Source organism: Penicillium cataractarum (genome assembly GCF_028827025.1).
Source record: "Penicillium cataractarum strain IBT 29864 chromosome Unknown utg000008l, whole genome shotgun sequence".
NCBI classification, from domain to species: Eukaryota; Fungi; Ascomycota; class Eurotiomycetes; order Eurotiales; family Aspergillaceae; genus Penicillium; species Penicillium cataractarum.
In genome coordinates, this window is record NW_026622744.1 from 2,631,584 (window position 1) to 2,649,041 (window position 17,458).

Consider the following 17,458-nt stretch of genomic DNA (forward strand, 5'->3'; position numbering starts at 1 on the left):
TCATTGGGCTATATGCATACTAGTCTATATCAATTCAGCTCGCTTTGACATACTCTTAAAAACCACTGTACGATATCTCTCTAAGGCCTCAGAGGCTATTCCTACATTACTGCCTTGTGCCGAAGGGTCTGATCGGGTTCTGATGAGGCTGTGGCTTTTCAGCGGTGAATCAAGGCCGCTCGATAGTGTGACTGAACGGGGAAGCGCTGCACACGTTTTGCCTTCTATAGTTACCCCTGCTCCGCTTTGATGACGATGAATCGGTTGGAGATTGGTGACCTCTCGGTAAGGTTTCTACGGGGAAGCCGGCCCGAATGCATGACCTCTTTGTTCCACGCCAGACCTCAGCTGAGTTGACTTGTACTATGTACACTGCCTTGACAGCGCTACGCCGATAGCTCCACGGTACATTAGCTCAACCAACATGTAGGCTTGCTTCTTTTACGATAATACTACCATGTTAAACGCATTTATAAGGTACGATTTTATATTACCGGGTAGACGTAATACATACCTGTAAATTGCGATAGGCACCAGTTATCGGCGTAGCGTTGCCCAGGCAGTGTATTTTGGTCGGGTAGGAAGCCATGTTGGAGGGCGTATGTTAAGTTAAATAGCTTGAAGACAGAGGCTTCTTAAAGGGTCCCTCAGGAAACACCCTTTCACTTAGTCGGACTTAGTGCTCTTCTTCTACCTGATTAACAAGCCTTCTACCCTACAAGTACTCCGTAGATACTATTACAGGATTCAAATCGTTAGTTTCTGGGCCGCCTATACTCTTCGGCGATCTAATTTGATCTTTGTAAGATCAATATGTCAGCCCCACTGTCCCTGACGTGCTAAGTGGTGAAGACGCTAAAATCCTCTACGTGGAAAAGCAAATCGCTAGCCTCTTCATAGGATATCCACACTCTTCAGCGATTTGTATTCCATTAACGGACTTCGATCCTGCTGTATTAGGCATGGGTCCAAGGGAAATCAATGGAGACTCTAAAACCTTACACAAGCCAAAAAGCCAATAATCATCATCTACTTAAATTGTAGGCTGCCCAGTGCCCACATGTCCTTATCGATCTGATTCATCCCGATGTCCGCTCCGCTCCGCATTCCCAGCTATGATTAACATGCTCTGGCCGTATTACAGTGCATACAATCCACTATGATCCAGGAAAGAGTAAATTAGACTTTGACTACGTGAGCATAGAAGTGCCATGATGAAAGCAAGTACTAAAAGTAGCAGAGAAGCTCCTAGTCTAGCCTTACGCGACTTCCAAGTTCGGTCAGTCAATTGAGGCTATAAATACTTACTAGTATCTCATCACGTAAGTTGAACTAGCGGAGCACTTGAGCGTAACTCAAATTCTCATTTCCAAGACTCGTCACCCACTGACCCGCTATTGACTCTTCAGACTCAATATGTTTCAGCCAATACCTCTAGGGTCGAGTGTCCCTATCGCCATCTGCGGCATGGGAATGCGATTGCCTGGCGGGATTCATCACGAGGAAGAGCTTTATAATTTCCTCATCGAGCAAAAGGATGCTCGCTCGATTGTTCCCCCCAATCGATACAATATCGACGCTCACTTCAGTCCTCATGGCAAAAAAGGCACAGTAATCACGCGACAAGGCTACTTCCTGGACGCCGATCTATCAAATTTTGATCCCACTACATTCAAAATCACGGCGACCGAGGCTTCTCACCTGGACCCCAATCAAAGATTGTCCTTGGAAGTAGTTCGCGAAGCTCTCGAAAGCGCCGGCGAGACAAATTGGCGGGGAAAGAAGATTGGAACATATGTGGGCTTGTTTGGAGAGGACTGGCAGGATATGCGACAAAAGGATGCCAGTTTCAACAGCTCCTACGGACTGATCGGCGCGTTGGATTATGCAATCGCCAATCGGATTTCATACGAATATGACCTAAAGGGACCCAGGTGAGCTATATCTCGCCCCTCTCCCGGAAGCGTATGTATATTGACCACGTGCAGTGTGATGGTGAAGACCGCATGTTCGTCAGCCGCAGTCGGCCTGCACGAGGCGATGCAGGAGATCCAAAGAGGCAACATAACTTCGGCAATCGTAGCAGGGGCAAACCTAATCTTCGCACCTGGAATGACGGTCGCCATGAGTATTCAGTCAGCACTATCCCCTGAAGGATCGTCCAAGTCATTTGATGCAGCTGCAGACGGCTATGCTCGTGGAGAAGCTGTCACAGCGATATATATCAAGCGGCTTGACGAGGCGATTCGAGATGGGAACCCCATCCGGGCTATTCTTCGAGCATCATCCAGCAATTCTGATGGAAGGACACCCGGATTCAGTACTCCGAATGCCGACTCTCACGAGGCAGCCATGCGTGAGGCATATTCGATTGCTGGCCTAGACTTTTCTCACACAGCAATGGTAGAGGCACACGGCACGGGGACAGCTACGGGTGATCCAATCGAGGCAGAGGCAATTGCTAGGTGTTTCGGTAAGGAAGGAGTGTACATTGGTGCGGTACGTATTTTGAACTTAATTCATGAATTACCATCTAGCCTAATGAAAACTTACGAAGGTCGCAGGTCAAACCAAACCTGGGTCATAGTGAAGGCGCTGCAGCTCTCACGAGTCTCATCAAAGCGGTGGTCTCACTTGAACACCAGACAATCATCCCGAATATCAAGTTCAAGACCCCCAATCCAGCTAGTAAGTTACCTTATGCCTGCTTTTCCACATCCAGCTAATAGGTATAGTCCCATGGAAAATGGCAAAGCTACAAGTCCCGGTAAAGGCTTGCCCATGGCCCAAGGATCGTGCTGAGCGAGTGAGTGTGAACTCATACGGTATTGGTGGATCTAACGTCCATGTAAGATGAATCTCTGTACTATATGACAGCCGCCACTGACTCGGCCATCCAGTTTATTCTAGACTCCGCTGCCTCCTTCGGCCTAGGAAGACCAAAGTCAATCCCACCAGCGGTCAATGACCTGAGCCAGAGGAAAGAGCTGCTGATTTTCTCCGCTGGTCATCCGGAATCTGTAAAATCGATGGTGAAAACCCATCAAAATTATCTAGCCAAGTTCCCCGATCGTCTGAGGAAAATTGCCTATAATCTCTCTGAAAGAAGAGAGCGACTGAAATACAGAGCTTTCTGTGTCTCAAATGGGTGTCAGCTGCTGCATGAGACTGCCCCAGTGCCCTGCAGGAATTTGAACCAAATTGCATTCGTGTTTACAGGGCAAGGAGCCCAGTGGTATGTTTTCCTTCCTTTATTCGCTCTTTCCAATGTTGTCACCGCGTGTCATTGCTAAAAGAGTGTAGGGTACATATGGGACGTGATTTGATGATGGAGTTTCCATCTTTCCTGGAGAATATTCGATCAATGGACCGGGTATTAAAGACCCTTGAACTTGCCCCCTCTTGGTCTATTGAAGGTAAGTTGACACATGTCAAGCCACTCGCCAAAAGCGAACTCTACTAATAGAAATAACAGATGTTCTTTGCCACATAAATGATGGAAACATCTTGTCACAACCACAGTACTCTCAGACAATCTGTACTGCTCTACAGATCGGACTTGTCGACCTGTTAGAATCATGGGGCGTCAAGCCTTTCGCCGTTATTGGGCATTCCAGTGGCGAAATAGCTGCTTCATATTCAGCCAGATCTTTGACAAAGACGGAAGCCATTACCATTGCCTTCTACCGTGGTCATGTCTGCAAGGACCTGCCGCAGAAAGGGGGGATGGCAGCCGTTGGGCTAGGTAAGGCACAAGTCTCTCCTTTCCTGCTTTCGGGAGTTAGTGTTGCTTGTGAAAACAGTCCATCCAGTGTCACTTTGGCAGGGAATGTGGATGCTTTAGAGACGGTGATGGTCAAGATCAAGAAGGCGAATGAGGACACATTCGTAAGAAGACTGAAGGTGGAAATGGCTTATCATTCCGGTATGTGCTTCAATATCCATTTGAGCAGTCTCCCAAAGCTTGATGCTAATACCACAAAATTAGACCACATGTGTGATTTGGGAGACAAATACCGTGACCTGGTCGCTAGCCACCTTGACCCTCGTCCGCCCAGGATTCCATTTTACTCTAGCACGTATGGTGGAACGGTACTTTCCCAGGCGTCTCAATTCGGCCCGCACTACTGGAAGGAGAATTTGGAAAATCCCGTTCTCTTCAACGCCGCTGTCAAGTCCATGGTTTCTTCAACACCTCAGTTGATTCTATTGGAGGTTGGACCACACTCGAGTCTGAGAGGCGTATTAAGTCAAATCGCGCAACCACTTCCATCTACAGTCTTTTATGTCCCTACGTTGGTCCGCGGTAAGAACGATACAGAGTCGTTTCTTTCAACGATAGGCCAGCTCTTTACAGCAGGTGCGGATATCAGAGTTCATTCGGATCCTAAGGATGCTATAGTGCTACCAGATCTGCCAACATACCCATTTCATTATGAAAAGAGTTACTGGGTTGAGTCAAGAGTGATGAGTAATTGGCGATTCCCAAAACACCTTCCACATGACTTGTTGGGTATTCGGACGCTGGAGGGAACTGATATGGCCCCAACTTGGCGAAACAATCTTCAGCTTTACGAACTTCGTTGGCTAAGGGATCATCGGGTCGGGAAAGATGTCGTATTCCCAGCTGCTTGTTACATTGCCTTAGCTGGCGAAGCCGCATTCCAGCTGACGGAGGGCGATGCACGGGACTATACAGTGAAGTCTGTGGATCTTCATCAGGCTTTACTTCTTCAAGAAGACGCTGCGACCGAAATTGTTACAACTCTTCGTCCTCAGCGCCTGACAGCAAGCCTCGATAGTGACTGGTACGAGTTCCTGATCGTATCGTATGATGGAGAAACGTGGAAGAAGCATTGCTCTGGATTAGTCCGAGTCGGTCGTGCGTCTACGCCACCTCAGGCCTTCAAAAAGGTAGCGGTGACACTCCCCAGAAAAGTCTCATCAACCCGTTGGTACGAAACCTGTGCCCGCGTCGGATTGAATTATGGCCCTTGTTTCACAGGCCTGCAAAACATCACCGCTGGCGTTACCGAGACCAGGTCCGCGGCGGATATCATTGATAAACCTGAGGCAGCATCTGAATCCATATACCCTCTCCACCCAATCACTCTGGACTTGGCTTTTCAGGCACTGACAGTAGCCATCTTTCAGGGTGATTATCGCACTGTTGATTATCTCCCTCTACCCAAGTTTCTCGGAGAGATCTATGTCGGCCATGGAACAGGTAAAAAGATCCATATCTGTTCCACGAGCGGCGGTCAAAATTCGTCTGGTGGATATCTGTACGGGATCGGGGAAGACGGGGACTTGCTCCTCTACCTGAAGGATCCAGTGCATATGTGCCTAGAGAAGGACAGTGATGCCCCAGAGCCAATGGCTGTCACTTTGGAATGGAAACCCGACTTTTCCTTCCTGGACAGTGGCAAACTGACCAGACCAATTTACGACATCCGAGAACAACTCATGTTGGGCGAGAGACTGTATGTGCTCTGTGCCCTTGAATCCAACATCGCCTTACAGGGCGTCTCAACAGCGCAGCCACATCTTGAGCGGTATAGGCAGTGGCTGGGGACTCAATGTGCGCGATTGGCAGAGCCGGGCTACATTCTGGTCGAGGATTCGGTTGACTTGGTCAACATGGCTTCCAAGGATCGCCGCGAGCTGATTCCCAAGATTCTTGGGCAATGCAAAGCGATCGGTTGTGGTGATATTGGAATCGCAATCTGGAAGGCATATGACCAGCTGGTTAACATATTTGAGGGGAGAACGGACTTCCTCGATCTTGTCATCAACGATGGGACACTGTCAAATGTGTATAAATGGGCCAACGACATGTGGGACGTCAGCGAGTTTTTCCAGCTCCTCGGCCATATGGAACCCCAGATGAAAGTCCTCGAGATTGGAGCTGGCACAGGTGGGCTGACTGCCAAGGTTCTTGAACACCTTCGCTCGTCGTATGGGGAACGGCTTTATCTGCAGTACACATTTACCGATGTGTCGTCTGGTTTCTTTCCTGCTGCAAATAAAAGGTTTGCAGAGTACCAGGCTATCGAGTATAAGGTACTCGATATCTCAAGAAATCCGCTGGAGCAGGGGTTCCAGCGCGAGGAGTACGACCTTATCATTGCGTCCAATGTGAGAACTGCACCACCACACTCTTTTGGAATAACCCCACTAAATCTCTTACAGGTTCTACATGCCACCCCCATTCTGCATGATACGCTTGTTCATGTCAGAACTTTACTGAAGCCTCAGGGCCGGCTCTTCTTACAGGAGCTCTCTCCAGGTAAGTCTTAGGCTTCGCTTTCTAAAGTTGTGACAAAATGTTGACTAAGCTTTGATGACTGCAGTTGGAAACAGCATGGGCTATATCATGGTAAGTCCTTTTCTCATTTCTACAAGTGAAAGAAATCCTGACTTGAAAAGGGCATCTTCTCGGGCTGGTGGCTCGGGGCAGCAGACGGCCGCGACGGAAAACCTTTCATTTCGCCTGAAGAATGGGATGAAAGACTGCGTTCTGCAGGGTTTAACGGGTGCGAGACGGTCAAGTTTGATAATGAGGAGCCATATCACCTCAATGCAAATATCGTGGCCCGGCCAGCCATCGAGGTTGAATATTCCCGACCTATTACGCTCCTTTCTGGCCCATCCGCAATCCATCCGCTGGCATTGAAGGTGGAGACACTGCTACAGCAAAAAGGATACCAGACGATGCACTGCCAATTGGGTGATGAGCATCATACTATCCCGGACCAGGATCTGATATCGTTTCTTGACCTTGACCAACCTTTCTTGAAAGCCCCAAGCGAAGCAGACTGGGGTCAATTTCTTCATATAATCGAGACTCTGCAACAGACATCTGTTCTTTGGCTTTTACCTCTGACGCAGATAAAGTCGAACGATCCGCATACAGCATTGATTCTTGGGGTGACTCGAACCATCCGCTCGGAGCTCGCAATGCCCCTCAGCACTCTTGAAATGGAATCTCACCATAGTTTGGAAGCGGCAGCTGCAATTGTTGATGTCCTCAACAAATTGCAACAACGTGATGAAGATGACGGGGACCTCGATCCAGACATGGAGTACTGTTGGGCTAATGGTGCCCTGCATGTTGGACGGTACCACTGGTACCCAGTCAAGAAGGCCTTAAAAGAAACGGCAGCCGAACCTGCCACAAAGGTGTTGAAGATTGGGACCCATGGACTGCTACAATCTCTGTATTGGAGTGGATGTGCTCTGCCTCAGCTTGGAGCAGATCAAGTACAGATTCAAACACAAGCTGTTGGATTGAACTTCAAAGATGTGCTTGTTGCCATGGGCGTGGTGGATAATGCCTCAAAGGATGCCATTTTTGGTGTAGAGGGGGCTGGATACGTTAGCAAGACCGGCTCAAACATTGACCATCTTGAGGTGGGAGACAGGGTTGTCTATATCGGAGCTTCCACGGTTGGTCTGGCGACGGAGGTTCAGAGACAGGGGTGCTTTACTCTGCCGATACCGGACTGTCTCAGCTTTCAGGATGCGGCGACCATGTCTGCCGCGTATGTCACGGTACTCCTTGGTGTTGTGGAAAAGGCACGTCTTGAACGTGGACAGTCCATCCTCATCCATGCAGCCACGGGAGGTGTCGGCATTGCGGCTATCAATGTATCACGGTGGCTTGGACTGGACATTTACTGCACGGTGGGTAGTGAACGCAAGGTGGAATTCTTAGTCCAAGAGCATGCCATTCCTCGCGATCGGATTTTCCATTCACGTGATACCAGCTTTCGAGATGGCATCATGGCAGTGACGAATGGTGTAGGCGTCGACTGCGTACTGAACTCTCTGTCGGGAGAGTTGTTGCACGCCTCATGGGAATGTGTAGCCGCATCGGGCTGCATGATTGAAATCGGGAAAAGAGACATGATCGGTCGAGGCCAGCTGGCTCTTGATAGATTTGAAGATAACCGCACGTACATCGGGATTGACTTGAGCAGATACATTGTCACCAACCCTACCAAGATCGTGAAGCTAATGAATCTGATGTTGCATCTCTACACTGAGGCCCACATCCGGCCCATCGATCCCACCACTCTCTACGGCGCCAATGAGGTCCAAGACGCCTTCCGGTACATGCAACAAGGGTCCCATATCGGAAAGGTCGTCATCAAGTTTCCGGAGGATCAAGGAACACTTCGATGGAGTGTAGAGGCACCTACGCCATCATTCAAACAAGATCGAGCGTATCTCCTCGTCGGTGGAATGGGCGGGTTGGGACAGGCCATTGCTACATGGATGGTTACTCATGGCGCCAAGCATCTCATTTTCCTGTCGCGCTCTGCGGGGACGTCAGAAAATGACAAGATGTTCATCCAAGAGCTTGAAGCAAGGGGTTGCATAGTAAAAGCCTGGGCAGGAGATGTCGCCGATCCCGTAACCGTCAAGAACGCCATCCAACAAGCGCCAGTGCCAATTGCCGGTGTCATGCAAATGGCGATGGTCCTCTGCGACGTGGGAATCTTGGATATGAGTCTTGAGGATTACCACACTGCTCTCAAACCAAAGGTACATGGAACCTGGAATATTCACAATGCATTGCCAACCGAGTATCTTGACTTCTTCGTCATGTTCTCTTCGGTCTGTGGTCAGATGGGTTACTATGGACAGGCTAATTACGCTGCTGCCAACACCTTCCTCGACGCTTTCGTGCAGTATCGACATTCTCAAGGATTGTGTGCCTCGGTCCAAGATATCGGCGCTATCAATGATGTGGGGTTCATCAGTCAAAATCCCGCTGTCAAGGTCTCCATGCAGGCCGGATCAACCAGACTGATCACCGAGCAGGACTTCCTCGATACACTCCAGTTGACTATTGCGAAATCATCCAGCCACTCAGTCTCATACCCTGCCAGAATGGATGGCCTGGGAACTGGTCTTGTTTTCCACAACCCAAGCCAAGTCACCCAAATGTCGGATTGTCAGTTACCCATCATGCACCCAGAGAACCACATCATCTGGAAACGTGACCCTCGAATGGCCATCTATCGGAACATCGAGACAACCTCTACAAAAACGGAGACCACGAGCAACGGACTGAGATCATTCCTCTCGGAAATCAACGCTGATCCGGCCCTACTTCAGCAACCTGCAGCTGCAGAATTTCTGGCTCGAGAGCTCCGAGACCGCGTGGCAGCCTTCCTGATGTGGCAAGAGAGTGAAGAACCGCTGGACCTTAGCCTCACTCTTACAGATGCTGGGGTAGATTCTCTGGTAGCAATCGAAGTACGGAATTGGTGGAAGCAAAACCTCGGAGTGGAGATATCTGTGCTTGAAATGAAAAGCGGAGGCAGCATGCTTGATATTGGAAGGCTGGCTGCGAAAAAGCTCCGGGAGAAATTTAGTAGCAGTGCGTAAGTTGACTGCGGGTTCAATTATACCTGCGCGGGTCTCAATTGATAATGACATATCAAATCAAGTCGAATGTGTGCTAGTTTTGTTTATTCCAATTGGAACATTTGAATTTGATATTAATACATTTCTGTAACTCGCTATTTCCCTACTAATTGTGCAGGAAGTGTTTCATAGAAGATATGTGAGCAGGTATGACATACGGGGCATCTATTGGAAGTAGCCGGGAACAGCCAGTTGAGCTTTTTCGGGGCCTCAAGACTCCAGCGTGGCTGGGGAGTACTGATACCAAACTTGGCAGAGCCAGCCAGGTGCTTAGCCTGAGCAACGTCAGAGTACTTGTCGCTAGCCAGAGCGTCAAGCACAGCAGTGACAAAGTGACGAGCATTGTCAGTATTTGCCTAGTACCGGGGAGGTACTCCGCAAAATTTGGCCTTAGCACCCATTGATACACGATTTAACCGGGCACGACCGTGATGGCACTGAGCACTCCCTGGAGGGAGTCTGAGCCGGGCTGAAAATTATTGTGAGCCTGACTCTGAGCGCCCTCATAAAAGCGGCGGCAGCTAAGATAGGAAAGCCCCGCCTAGCATAGGAGAAATGGTACGTATTTTGTCCTAAGTACATGCCACTGGGCTTTCAACGCTGCTGTAGACATTACAAGATAAACGCCAATATCTAATGAAATCAAACAAAAGCAGGTCACTACTCGGCAGCTTCAACAGCGTCGGCGACCTTTGGCTTCCGCTGCCAGCCAGTCTTCAAGTCACCAGTCGGCTTAAACCGTGGCAGCGGATGAGCCTCGGTATTAAATACATGGTCCTCGAGGGAAATAAAGTCCCGGTCTGAGAACAACAAATAGAAATACTTGAGCGTCTCGGCCATCCAGAAGCTCTCCATATTATCACGCGTAGTGGGCGGGATGGTGTTGGCGTTGGACAAGGAAGTAAAACCCTTGATCCGTCTGATCGTAGCCTCTCCTTCCGCCAGTTCAGAGTCTTCCCCCTCGACCACGGCGGTGTATTTGACGAATGCTTTGAACATTTCCCAACCCCACTCACGGTAGATCTCGTCTCCAGTGATGCGGTACATGTAGAAGAGAGATTCGACGGTCTCTGGACGTTGCAGGTTGTGGCGATCCATGTTGTGGATCTCAATATCCTTGCGCCAGGGCTCCGAGCCATCAAACTGGGGTGAGAGGGGTTGAGAGATTGACCTCAGTTCCTGCGGTGACATTCCGGAAGCGGATTTGGGATCGGGATACTTGTCTCCCATCATGACAGGTGGGGAGTCGAGAATGAAGTGGGAAATCTCCGGCGCAAGGCCAGTCGCTGTTGCAAGGTATGTTGCCCAACAAGTTTTCATCAATTCCTTAGAGATGAAAATCTCCTCCTCACGCTGCTGAGACCAATCCGCAGATTTTCTTGCCTCTGCCAGGGGCCGACCACCTGTAGCTCCAAGAGCGTATGTTCCAGGAAGGAAGCAAACTAGGTGGTCCATTTTAGGAGTGAGGTTCTCCTTCAGACCGTTGGGTCGCTCTCCCAGGACCATCAACTGGGCATTTTGGGAGAATGCAAGCAGGTGTTTGCGAATTCCAGCCAGGGATTCATCCCACAGTTCTTTGTAGACAGGCTCCTGCTCGGAAGTTTGGAGGTACTGCTTAATCAGGTATTCTAAGAACGACACGATTAGCTAATTCCCCGTAGAATGTGAATTCCTGCGACAAACCGTAGTACGAATCACCCCGACTGCCCAGACGAATATTCTCGCCATGGAAGTGACCTGTCTTGGGGTTGATGAAGATAGGAACGAGGCCATCCTGAGGGTGCTGCTCATCAATAACCTCCATAACCTTCTCCACGGCCCTCCAATATTCGGCCTCGCCAGTCAGCTTTGCCAGATACTTGAACTCAAGTTGGACTGAAGTTGCCTCGGCAGTAGAAGAGGCACCTCCGTCACCATGCGACGGCAAGCCTTCCGACTTGTTCAGGTTCACACTTGCGTAGGGAATACCAGAGGGAGACTCGAATGCTCCAAGCAAGCGGTCTCCGAGGTCAGTGGCCTTTTCAATGTACAAATCCTCGCCAGCAGCACCGACATCGTCATCCGCTATTGGGGCGAGGTCCGGATATTTCGTCGACAGATGGTGTGCGGAGAGTAAACCTCCCAGCATACGAATAGTCGTTTCAAAGGTGCTCACGTCGTGGTCTTGATTATACTTTAACGAAGTGGAAATCCACTCCCTCGCATGGCGTACCTCGGTGGTCAAGTTCATGATCATCATAGTGTCAAGCGCATCAACAATGATCCAGCCCATACCACCTTCAATCATGTTTCTGCTTCGACCCGAGACCGGGTTGTACTCGTCCGAGCCTGTGTTAAATGTCAGCTTGGACCTGCTTCACCTCGCAACATTTTCTTACCCCATGCATCCTTCTCATATCCTTGCCAACTAATAACAAACGCATCCCGCACCTTCTCCCGACGCTCATTCCAATCGACATTCTTTGAAGGACTCTCGTCATCAATCGTCTGCGCCCATTTCCAGAGATCAACGCCGACGTCCCTCGAATTCGAGTCCTGCCATACGGGCATCGACGACTTATAATACCACAAAAACGTCAACACGCACACCCCCAGCACAAACAACGGTCTCCATCGTCTCCGTGGAGCCGTGCGCTTCGGCGTAAAGTATGGCTTGTCTTTGTACATGGGGAGAGTGCGATCGTTGTTTTCGAAATATCCTCCCACTTTATTCGAGAGGCCTGCTGGGCCAGTTGAGAGGCCGAGTCCGGCAAGGCCTTGGTTGGAGCGGGAGCGGTTATCCTGGAATGGGCTCGTGGCGAAGGAACGTCCCTGATATGACATGGTTATCCTGGTGAGTGCCTCGTCGCGAGATGCGTGTCGGTCTTGCGACTACCTAGTATGCGAGCATGGGATTTGGAAGTGGTGGTGGCGCGTCGTAGGGAAATGCGGTCTTCGGAGCTTGATGGTGGCGGCGAATGCGCGGGGCGGCTTTTCGATGACAGTGGCCTCTGGAGGAATAATATAGTTAGCTGTCTGTTTACTGTGCTTTTCAAATCGCACAAGAGTAAATTTACCGTCTTGAAAGCACTAGTATGTTCCGTGCTGAAGTAGAAGTTGTGTCGGGTCGTAGCTACTGGTCAATGCGAAACATGCCAGCGTGTGCTTAAGTCGACAATTGTCCCGATTGTGCACTTGGGTGTGTCTTCGTCCCTTAATCGAGAGGGGAATAATCCGCGATCCGAGACGTGTCTCCAAAGCGTGGTCCTTCGCTGTAACTGGATGCGACGCTGGATTATTGTCAGGGATAGACGCTACAGTCGGGGAAAGCGGAGTAAATATGAAGCTGGCCGGGACCGATCCACTATCGCAGGTCAGTTCTGCTTAGTTGCCAGCAATAGAAAATTACATGATATTCGATAAAGACAAATGGCTTCAAACTTCTCGGGTTATTACTCCATTAAATATGCATGTCCATCTCCGAACTAGTAATACAGTCGACCCCCCGTTAATTGTAGTTACTTTCACCCCCATTCGGAGTTAGTCTCAGTCTACAACAATCGAGCAACCTCCATAATACTTCCCGTTGAAACGATGCATGGTATTCTAGAAGGCAGGTTTCTAACAGGATGAAATTGTATGGGTGAGTATCCCAGCGGTAGATACAATTACAGCTTCTGGTACTCCAGCTTGCCCTCCAGCTTCTTGGCTTCCGCCACCTTGCGCACTGCTTTGTTGAAGTCGTCCTGGTTGATGGCATCTCTGTAGTCCTTGATCGCGAATAGACCGCTGCAGCAAAGTTAGTATATAGCACAATATATAGGTTGAAAGTATGCACTTACGCCTCCGTCACCACGTTACGCAAATCGGCACCGTTGAGACCATCACTCATCTTGACCACGCTCTCAAAGTCGATGTCACCCTCCAGTTGCACCGTGCTCGAGTGAATCTTGAGAATCTCCAAACGACCAACTTCATTGGGAAGAGGAATCTCAAGCTTACGATCCAGACGACCAGCACGCAACAGTGCAGGGTCGAGGGTATCTGGTCGGTTGGTGGCCATGATGATCTTGGTCTTTCCGAGATAGTCGAATCCGTCCAACTGGTTCAGCAACTCCATCAGTGTTCGCTGAATCTCACGATCTGCAGATGTACCCTCCGAGAAACGACGACCACCAATAGCATCAATCTCGTCCATGAAGATAATGCAGGGCTCGTGCTCCTTAGCATAACCGAACATTTCTCGGATCAATCGAGCGGATTCACCGATGTACTTGTCAACGATAGCGGAGGAAACCACTAAGAGAAGGAAGCGCGTTAGGAATAGACGACTAACAGGCGGGGGAGGCTAAATGTACCCTTCAAGAAGTTGGTCTCCATCGAACTGGCCACTGCTCGTGCCAGCAAGGTCTTACCCGTACCCGGAGGGCCATACAGCAAAACACCCTTCGGTGGCTTGATACCTACTCGCTGGAACAGCTCCGGGTTCTTCAATGGCAACTCGATGACTTCCCGAAGCTCTCTGATCTGGTCATTCAAACCACCGATACCGGCAAAGTTGACTGATCCGGGATCCTCCAAAGACATGTTGTAGACCAAGGGATCGACCTCGCGAGGAAGCATGCGCATGATGGTAAGTGTTGTCATATCCAAGGCCACTCGCGTGCCTTGCTTTAGCTTGGCCTTGTCGACCTTCGAACGGCAGCCGACCACATACCGTGGTCCCGATGAAGCCTTGACGATGACTGCGATGGAAAGGGATTAGTTAAGCCAGTACACAATTTAGGTATCACTTTGAAGACATACATCGCTCTTCATCCAGCTGTTTCAACACTTCGCCGATGATCTGACCAACACTCTGGAGTGCCTTGATGTTCTCCTCCGAGACATCAAACTCCCGTTGGAGATCCTTGATGCCCATGCGGAGAGTCTTCAACTTGGCCTCCCATTCCCGCAGCTCCAACAAGCTCTTTTTATAATCTTCGAGTGCCTGGTCGCGCTCGGGGTCGCTGCCGCCGGTCATGATGGGCGACGGACCGATTTGTAAGGGATGAGGGTGAAAGGATTGGGCGAGACTTCAAGGGCAAGGGTCTGGAGGATATACGAGAGCTATGGTCCAGCGGATGGATGATCGGAAAGCGCAGGTGTTGGAAATGATAACGGAGTCCAGCTGGTGAGCTTCCAAGCACCCGGTCGAGGAGCTTCCAACAAGGTCACCTGACGACGCGCTCCGTGATCATGTGACTTGCATCATCGTCAATATTAGTCATCAGTGCATTCGTGTTTTGCGCCTGATTTCTGCCCATATCATAAGGCCTTAAAGTATTGACACCTTAACGCCTTGCCGCCTCGGGAATGTGGCATGCAAGCGTTCTCTTTTCGTCATTCATTTTGCCAGACGGGCTGGATGCGACGTTGGATGCTTCCCCAGCCAATGGATCTCTAGTCATTGTAGAAATACATTATCATTGCATTTTTAGGTCGATGAACAAGTTACTATGTGTCATTCCTCGGAGTCTGCTGCTAAATTCGTAGCTCTTAGCACATCTTGATGTTGTATAGACTATGGAGGAAGTTCCCGATTGTCGTTATTCGGGAATCCCCAAGGTACGATGACTCCAGATTGCTCTACGGATCCTATGGATACGGCAATTCACGAGTTGCTCGGGCAATCACATCATTTTGTAGAGTTCCTCCCGAGGGCGACGGGAGATCTCGTAGGGGATGGGAGCCCGCAGACGGTCGGGATCAACCAGATAGCCAGCGAGCGTTGGCGATGGCCGTAGCTGGCCGTGAGAGCCCCACTGCCGCATTGGAAAGAATCGGAGGAGCAGCTGTGACCTTTCCCGGCTGGTCACAGTACTGGACAGTATTTAAAGCATCGGGTGTTCCCGTAGAGCTATTATTCTCTTTTGCTTTAATCATTCGTTGTTTACTTGAAAATAAGGTGAGTTCTGATAGCTCATATATTCTTGGTTCCCCCCTCCTCCCCCCCCTACTACATCATACCCCGCCATTCTTGCCCCTCCTCCGTCTTCTTCTCGCCTTCCCATCCCTCTTCCATCCCCTTCACCTGAACCACCAGACAGGAAACCCCGGCAAAAGAAAGGTAACCTAACCTGAGCTTCGGTGACCGCCGTGGCCAATTGCCCCATCCGCATTTGCTGAGCTCCAAGCAAATCAGCTGTGCCCAATCCCTTCTCCCCGTCCGGCCTGTCTTTTTGGGTCATCGGTGAACCTGCTCCCCCGCCGTTAGTCACACGCCGGCATTCGCCTTAATATATCATCGCCTGCGCTGCTTTTTTCTACTTCTTTTTTCTTGAAACCAGACTGATTTTTATTCTTCATCAGATCTTCTTCATCCAAAATGCCCATCTCCAAGGTTCACGCTCGTTCCGTGTACGACTCTCGCGGTAACCCCACCGTTGAGGTCGACATCGTCACCGAGACCGGCCTCCACCGCGCCATTGTTCCCTCCGGTGCTTCCACCGGTAAGTAATGATGCATTCTTAAATCATATATCTTAATTGAAAGATCCATCCGAGCTAACGATCGTATCTAGGCCAGCACGAGGCTGTTGAGCTCCGTGATGGTGACAAGTCCCAGTGGGGCGGCAAGGGTAAGTGATGACGAACTAAATCATCAATTGCAATTGAGTTTGGGGAAAACTAACTCGAGATCTAATTACAGGTGTCCTTAAGGCCGTCAAGAACGTCAACGAGACCATTGGCCCCGCTCTGATCAAGGAGAACATTGACGTCAAGGACCAGGCCAAGGTCGACGAGTTCCTCAACAAGCTCGACGGCACCGCCAACAAGGGTAACCTTGGTGCCAACGCCATCCTCGGTGTCTCCTTGGCCGTTGCCAAGGCTGCTGCTGCCGAGAAGGGTGTCCCTCTCTACGCTCACATCTCCGACCTCGCCGGTACCAAGAAGCCCTACGTCCTGCCCGTTCCCTTCCAGAACGTCCTGAACGGTGGCTCCCACGCCGGTGGCCGTCTGGCCTTCCAGGAGTTCATGATTGTCCCTGAGTAAGTCATCACGGTGGTCAAATCTTCTGCGGTCAAAATTTACTAACGCGTCCCCAACTATAGCTCCGCTCCCTCCTTCTCTGAGGCCCTCCGCCAGGGCTCTGAGGTCTACCAGAAGCTCAAGACCCTTGCCAAGAAGAAGTACGGCCAGTCCGCTGGTAACGTCGGTGACGAGGGTGGTGTTGCTCCCGATATTCAGACCGCCGAGGAGGCTCTTGACCTCATCACCGATGCCATTGAGCAGGCCGGCTACACCGGCAAGATGTCCATTGCCATGGACGTTGCCTCCAGCGAGTTCTACAAGGTTGAGGAGAAGAAGTACGACCTCGACTTCAAGAACCCCGAGAGCGACCCCACCAAGTGGATCACCTACGAGCAGCTCGCCGACCTGTACAAGCAGCTCGCTTCCAAGTACCCCATTGTCTCCATCGAGGACCCCTTCGCTGAGGATGACTGGGAGGCCTGGAGCTACTTCTACAAGACCTCCGACTTCCAGATTGTCGGTGATGACTTGACTGTCACCAACCCCCTCCGCATTAAGAAGGCCATCGAGCTCAAGTCTTGCAACGCCCTCCTCCTCAAGGTTAACCAGATCGGTACCCTCACCGAGTCCATCCAGGCTGCCAAGGACTCCTACGCCGACGGCTGGGGTGTCATGGTCTCCCACCGCTCCGGTGAGACCGAGGATGTCACTATCGCCGACATTGCCGTCGGTCTCCGCTCTGGCCAGATCAAGACCGGTGCTCCTGCCCGTTCTGAGCGTCTTGCTAAGCTCAACCAGATCCTCCGCATCGAGGAGGAGCTCGGTGAGAACGCTGTCTACGCCGGCAAGAACTTCCGCACCTCTGTCAACCTGTAAATTGTAGTCTACGAATGACTGCACGGGGTTGAAAAGGAACGAGAAAAATGGATGGTTTTTAAGTCTCGCATAAAGGGCTACCATCAGTTATGATTATGAATTTAATAAAGTCTTCTGAATACAAGAATATTTAAATAAAATGAGCACCTTGT

General features: G+C 50.3%; 4 protein-coding genes across 4 annotated transcripts; 2 read left to right on the plus strand and 2 right to left on the minus strand.

Annotated features, from left to right (window-relative positions):
• Window positions 1–1,416: 1,416 nt before the first annotated feature.
• N7496_010105 (type I polyketide synthase) lies at window positions 1,417–9,399 on the plus strand (the record flags this gene model as incomplete). Its single annotated transcript, XM_056703018.1, has 11 exons — window positions 1,417–1,934; window positions 1,989–2,499; window positions 2,565–2,688; window positions 2,736–2,848; window positions 2,901–3,235; window positions 3,304–3,416; window positions 3,476–3,925; window positions 3,989–6,138; window positions 6,193–6,289; window positions 6,354–6,379; window positions 6,430–9,399. 11 exons carry the CDS (start codon window positions 1,417–1,419, stop codon window positions 9,397–9,399), a joined length of 7,407 nt encoding a protein of 2,468 aa, XP_056552018.1.
• A 699-nt stretch (window positions 9,400–10,098) lies between these two features.
• Window positions 10,099–12,261, minus strand: N7496_010106 (glycoside hydrolase family 47 protein; the record flags this gene model as incomplete). The annotated part of the gene is made up of 3 exons (XM_056703019.1): window positions 10,099–11,066; window positions 11,122–11,766; window positions 11,817–12,261. The coding sequence occupies 3 exons, from the start codon at window positions 12,259–12,261 to the stop codon at window positions 10,099–10,101; spliced, it is 2,058 nt and encodes a 685-aa protein (XP_056552019.1).
• Window positions 12,262–13,085: 824 nt separating this feature from the next.
• On the minus strand, window positions 13,086–14,440 carry rpt4 (proteasome regulatory particle base subunit RPT4; the record flags this gene model as incomplete). The annotated part of the gene is made up of 4 exons (XM_056703020.1): window positions 13,086–13,206; window positions 13,260–13,716; window positions 13,776–14,162; window positions 14,224–14,440. 4 exons carry the CDS (start codon window positions 14,438–14,440, stop codon window positions 13,086–13,088), a joined length of 1,182 nt encoding a protein of 393 aa, XP_056552020.1.
• Window positions 14,441–15,784: 1,344 nt separating this feature from the next.
• Window positions 15,785–17,306, plus strand: aspf22 (enolase acuN; the record flags this gene model as incomplete). The annotated part of the gene is made up of 4 exons (XM_056703021.1): window positions 15,785–15,908; window positions 15,980–16,036; window positions 16,108–16,447; window positions 16,511–17,306. 4 exons carry the CDS (start codon window positions 15,785–15,787, stop codon window positions 17,304–17,306), a joined length of 1,317 nt encoding a protein of 438 aa, XP_056552021.1.
• Window positions 17,307–17,458: the final 152 nt, after the last annotated feature.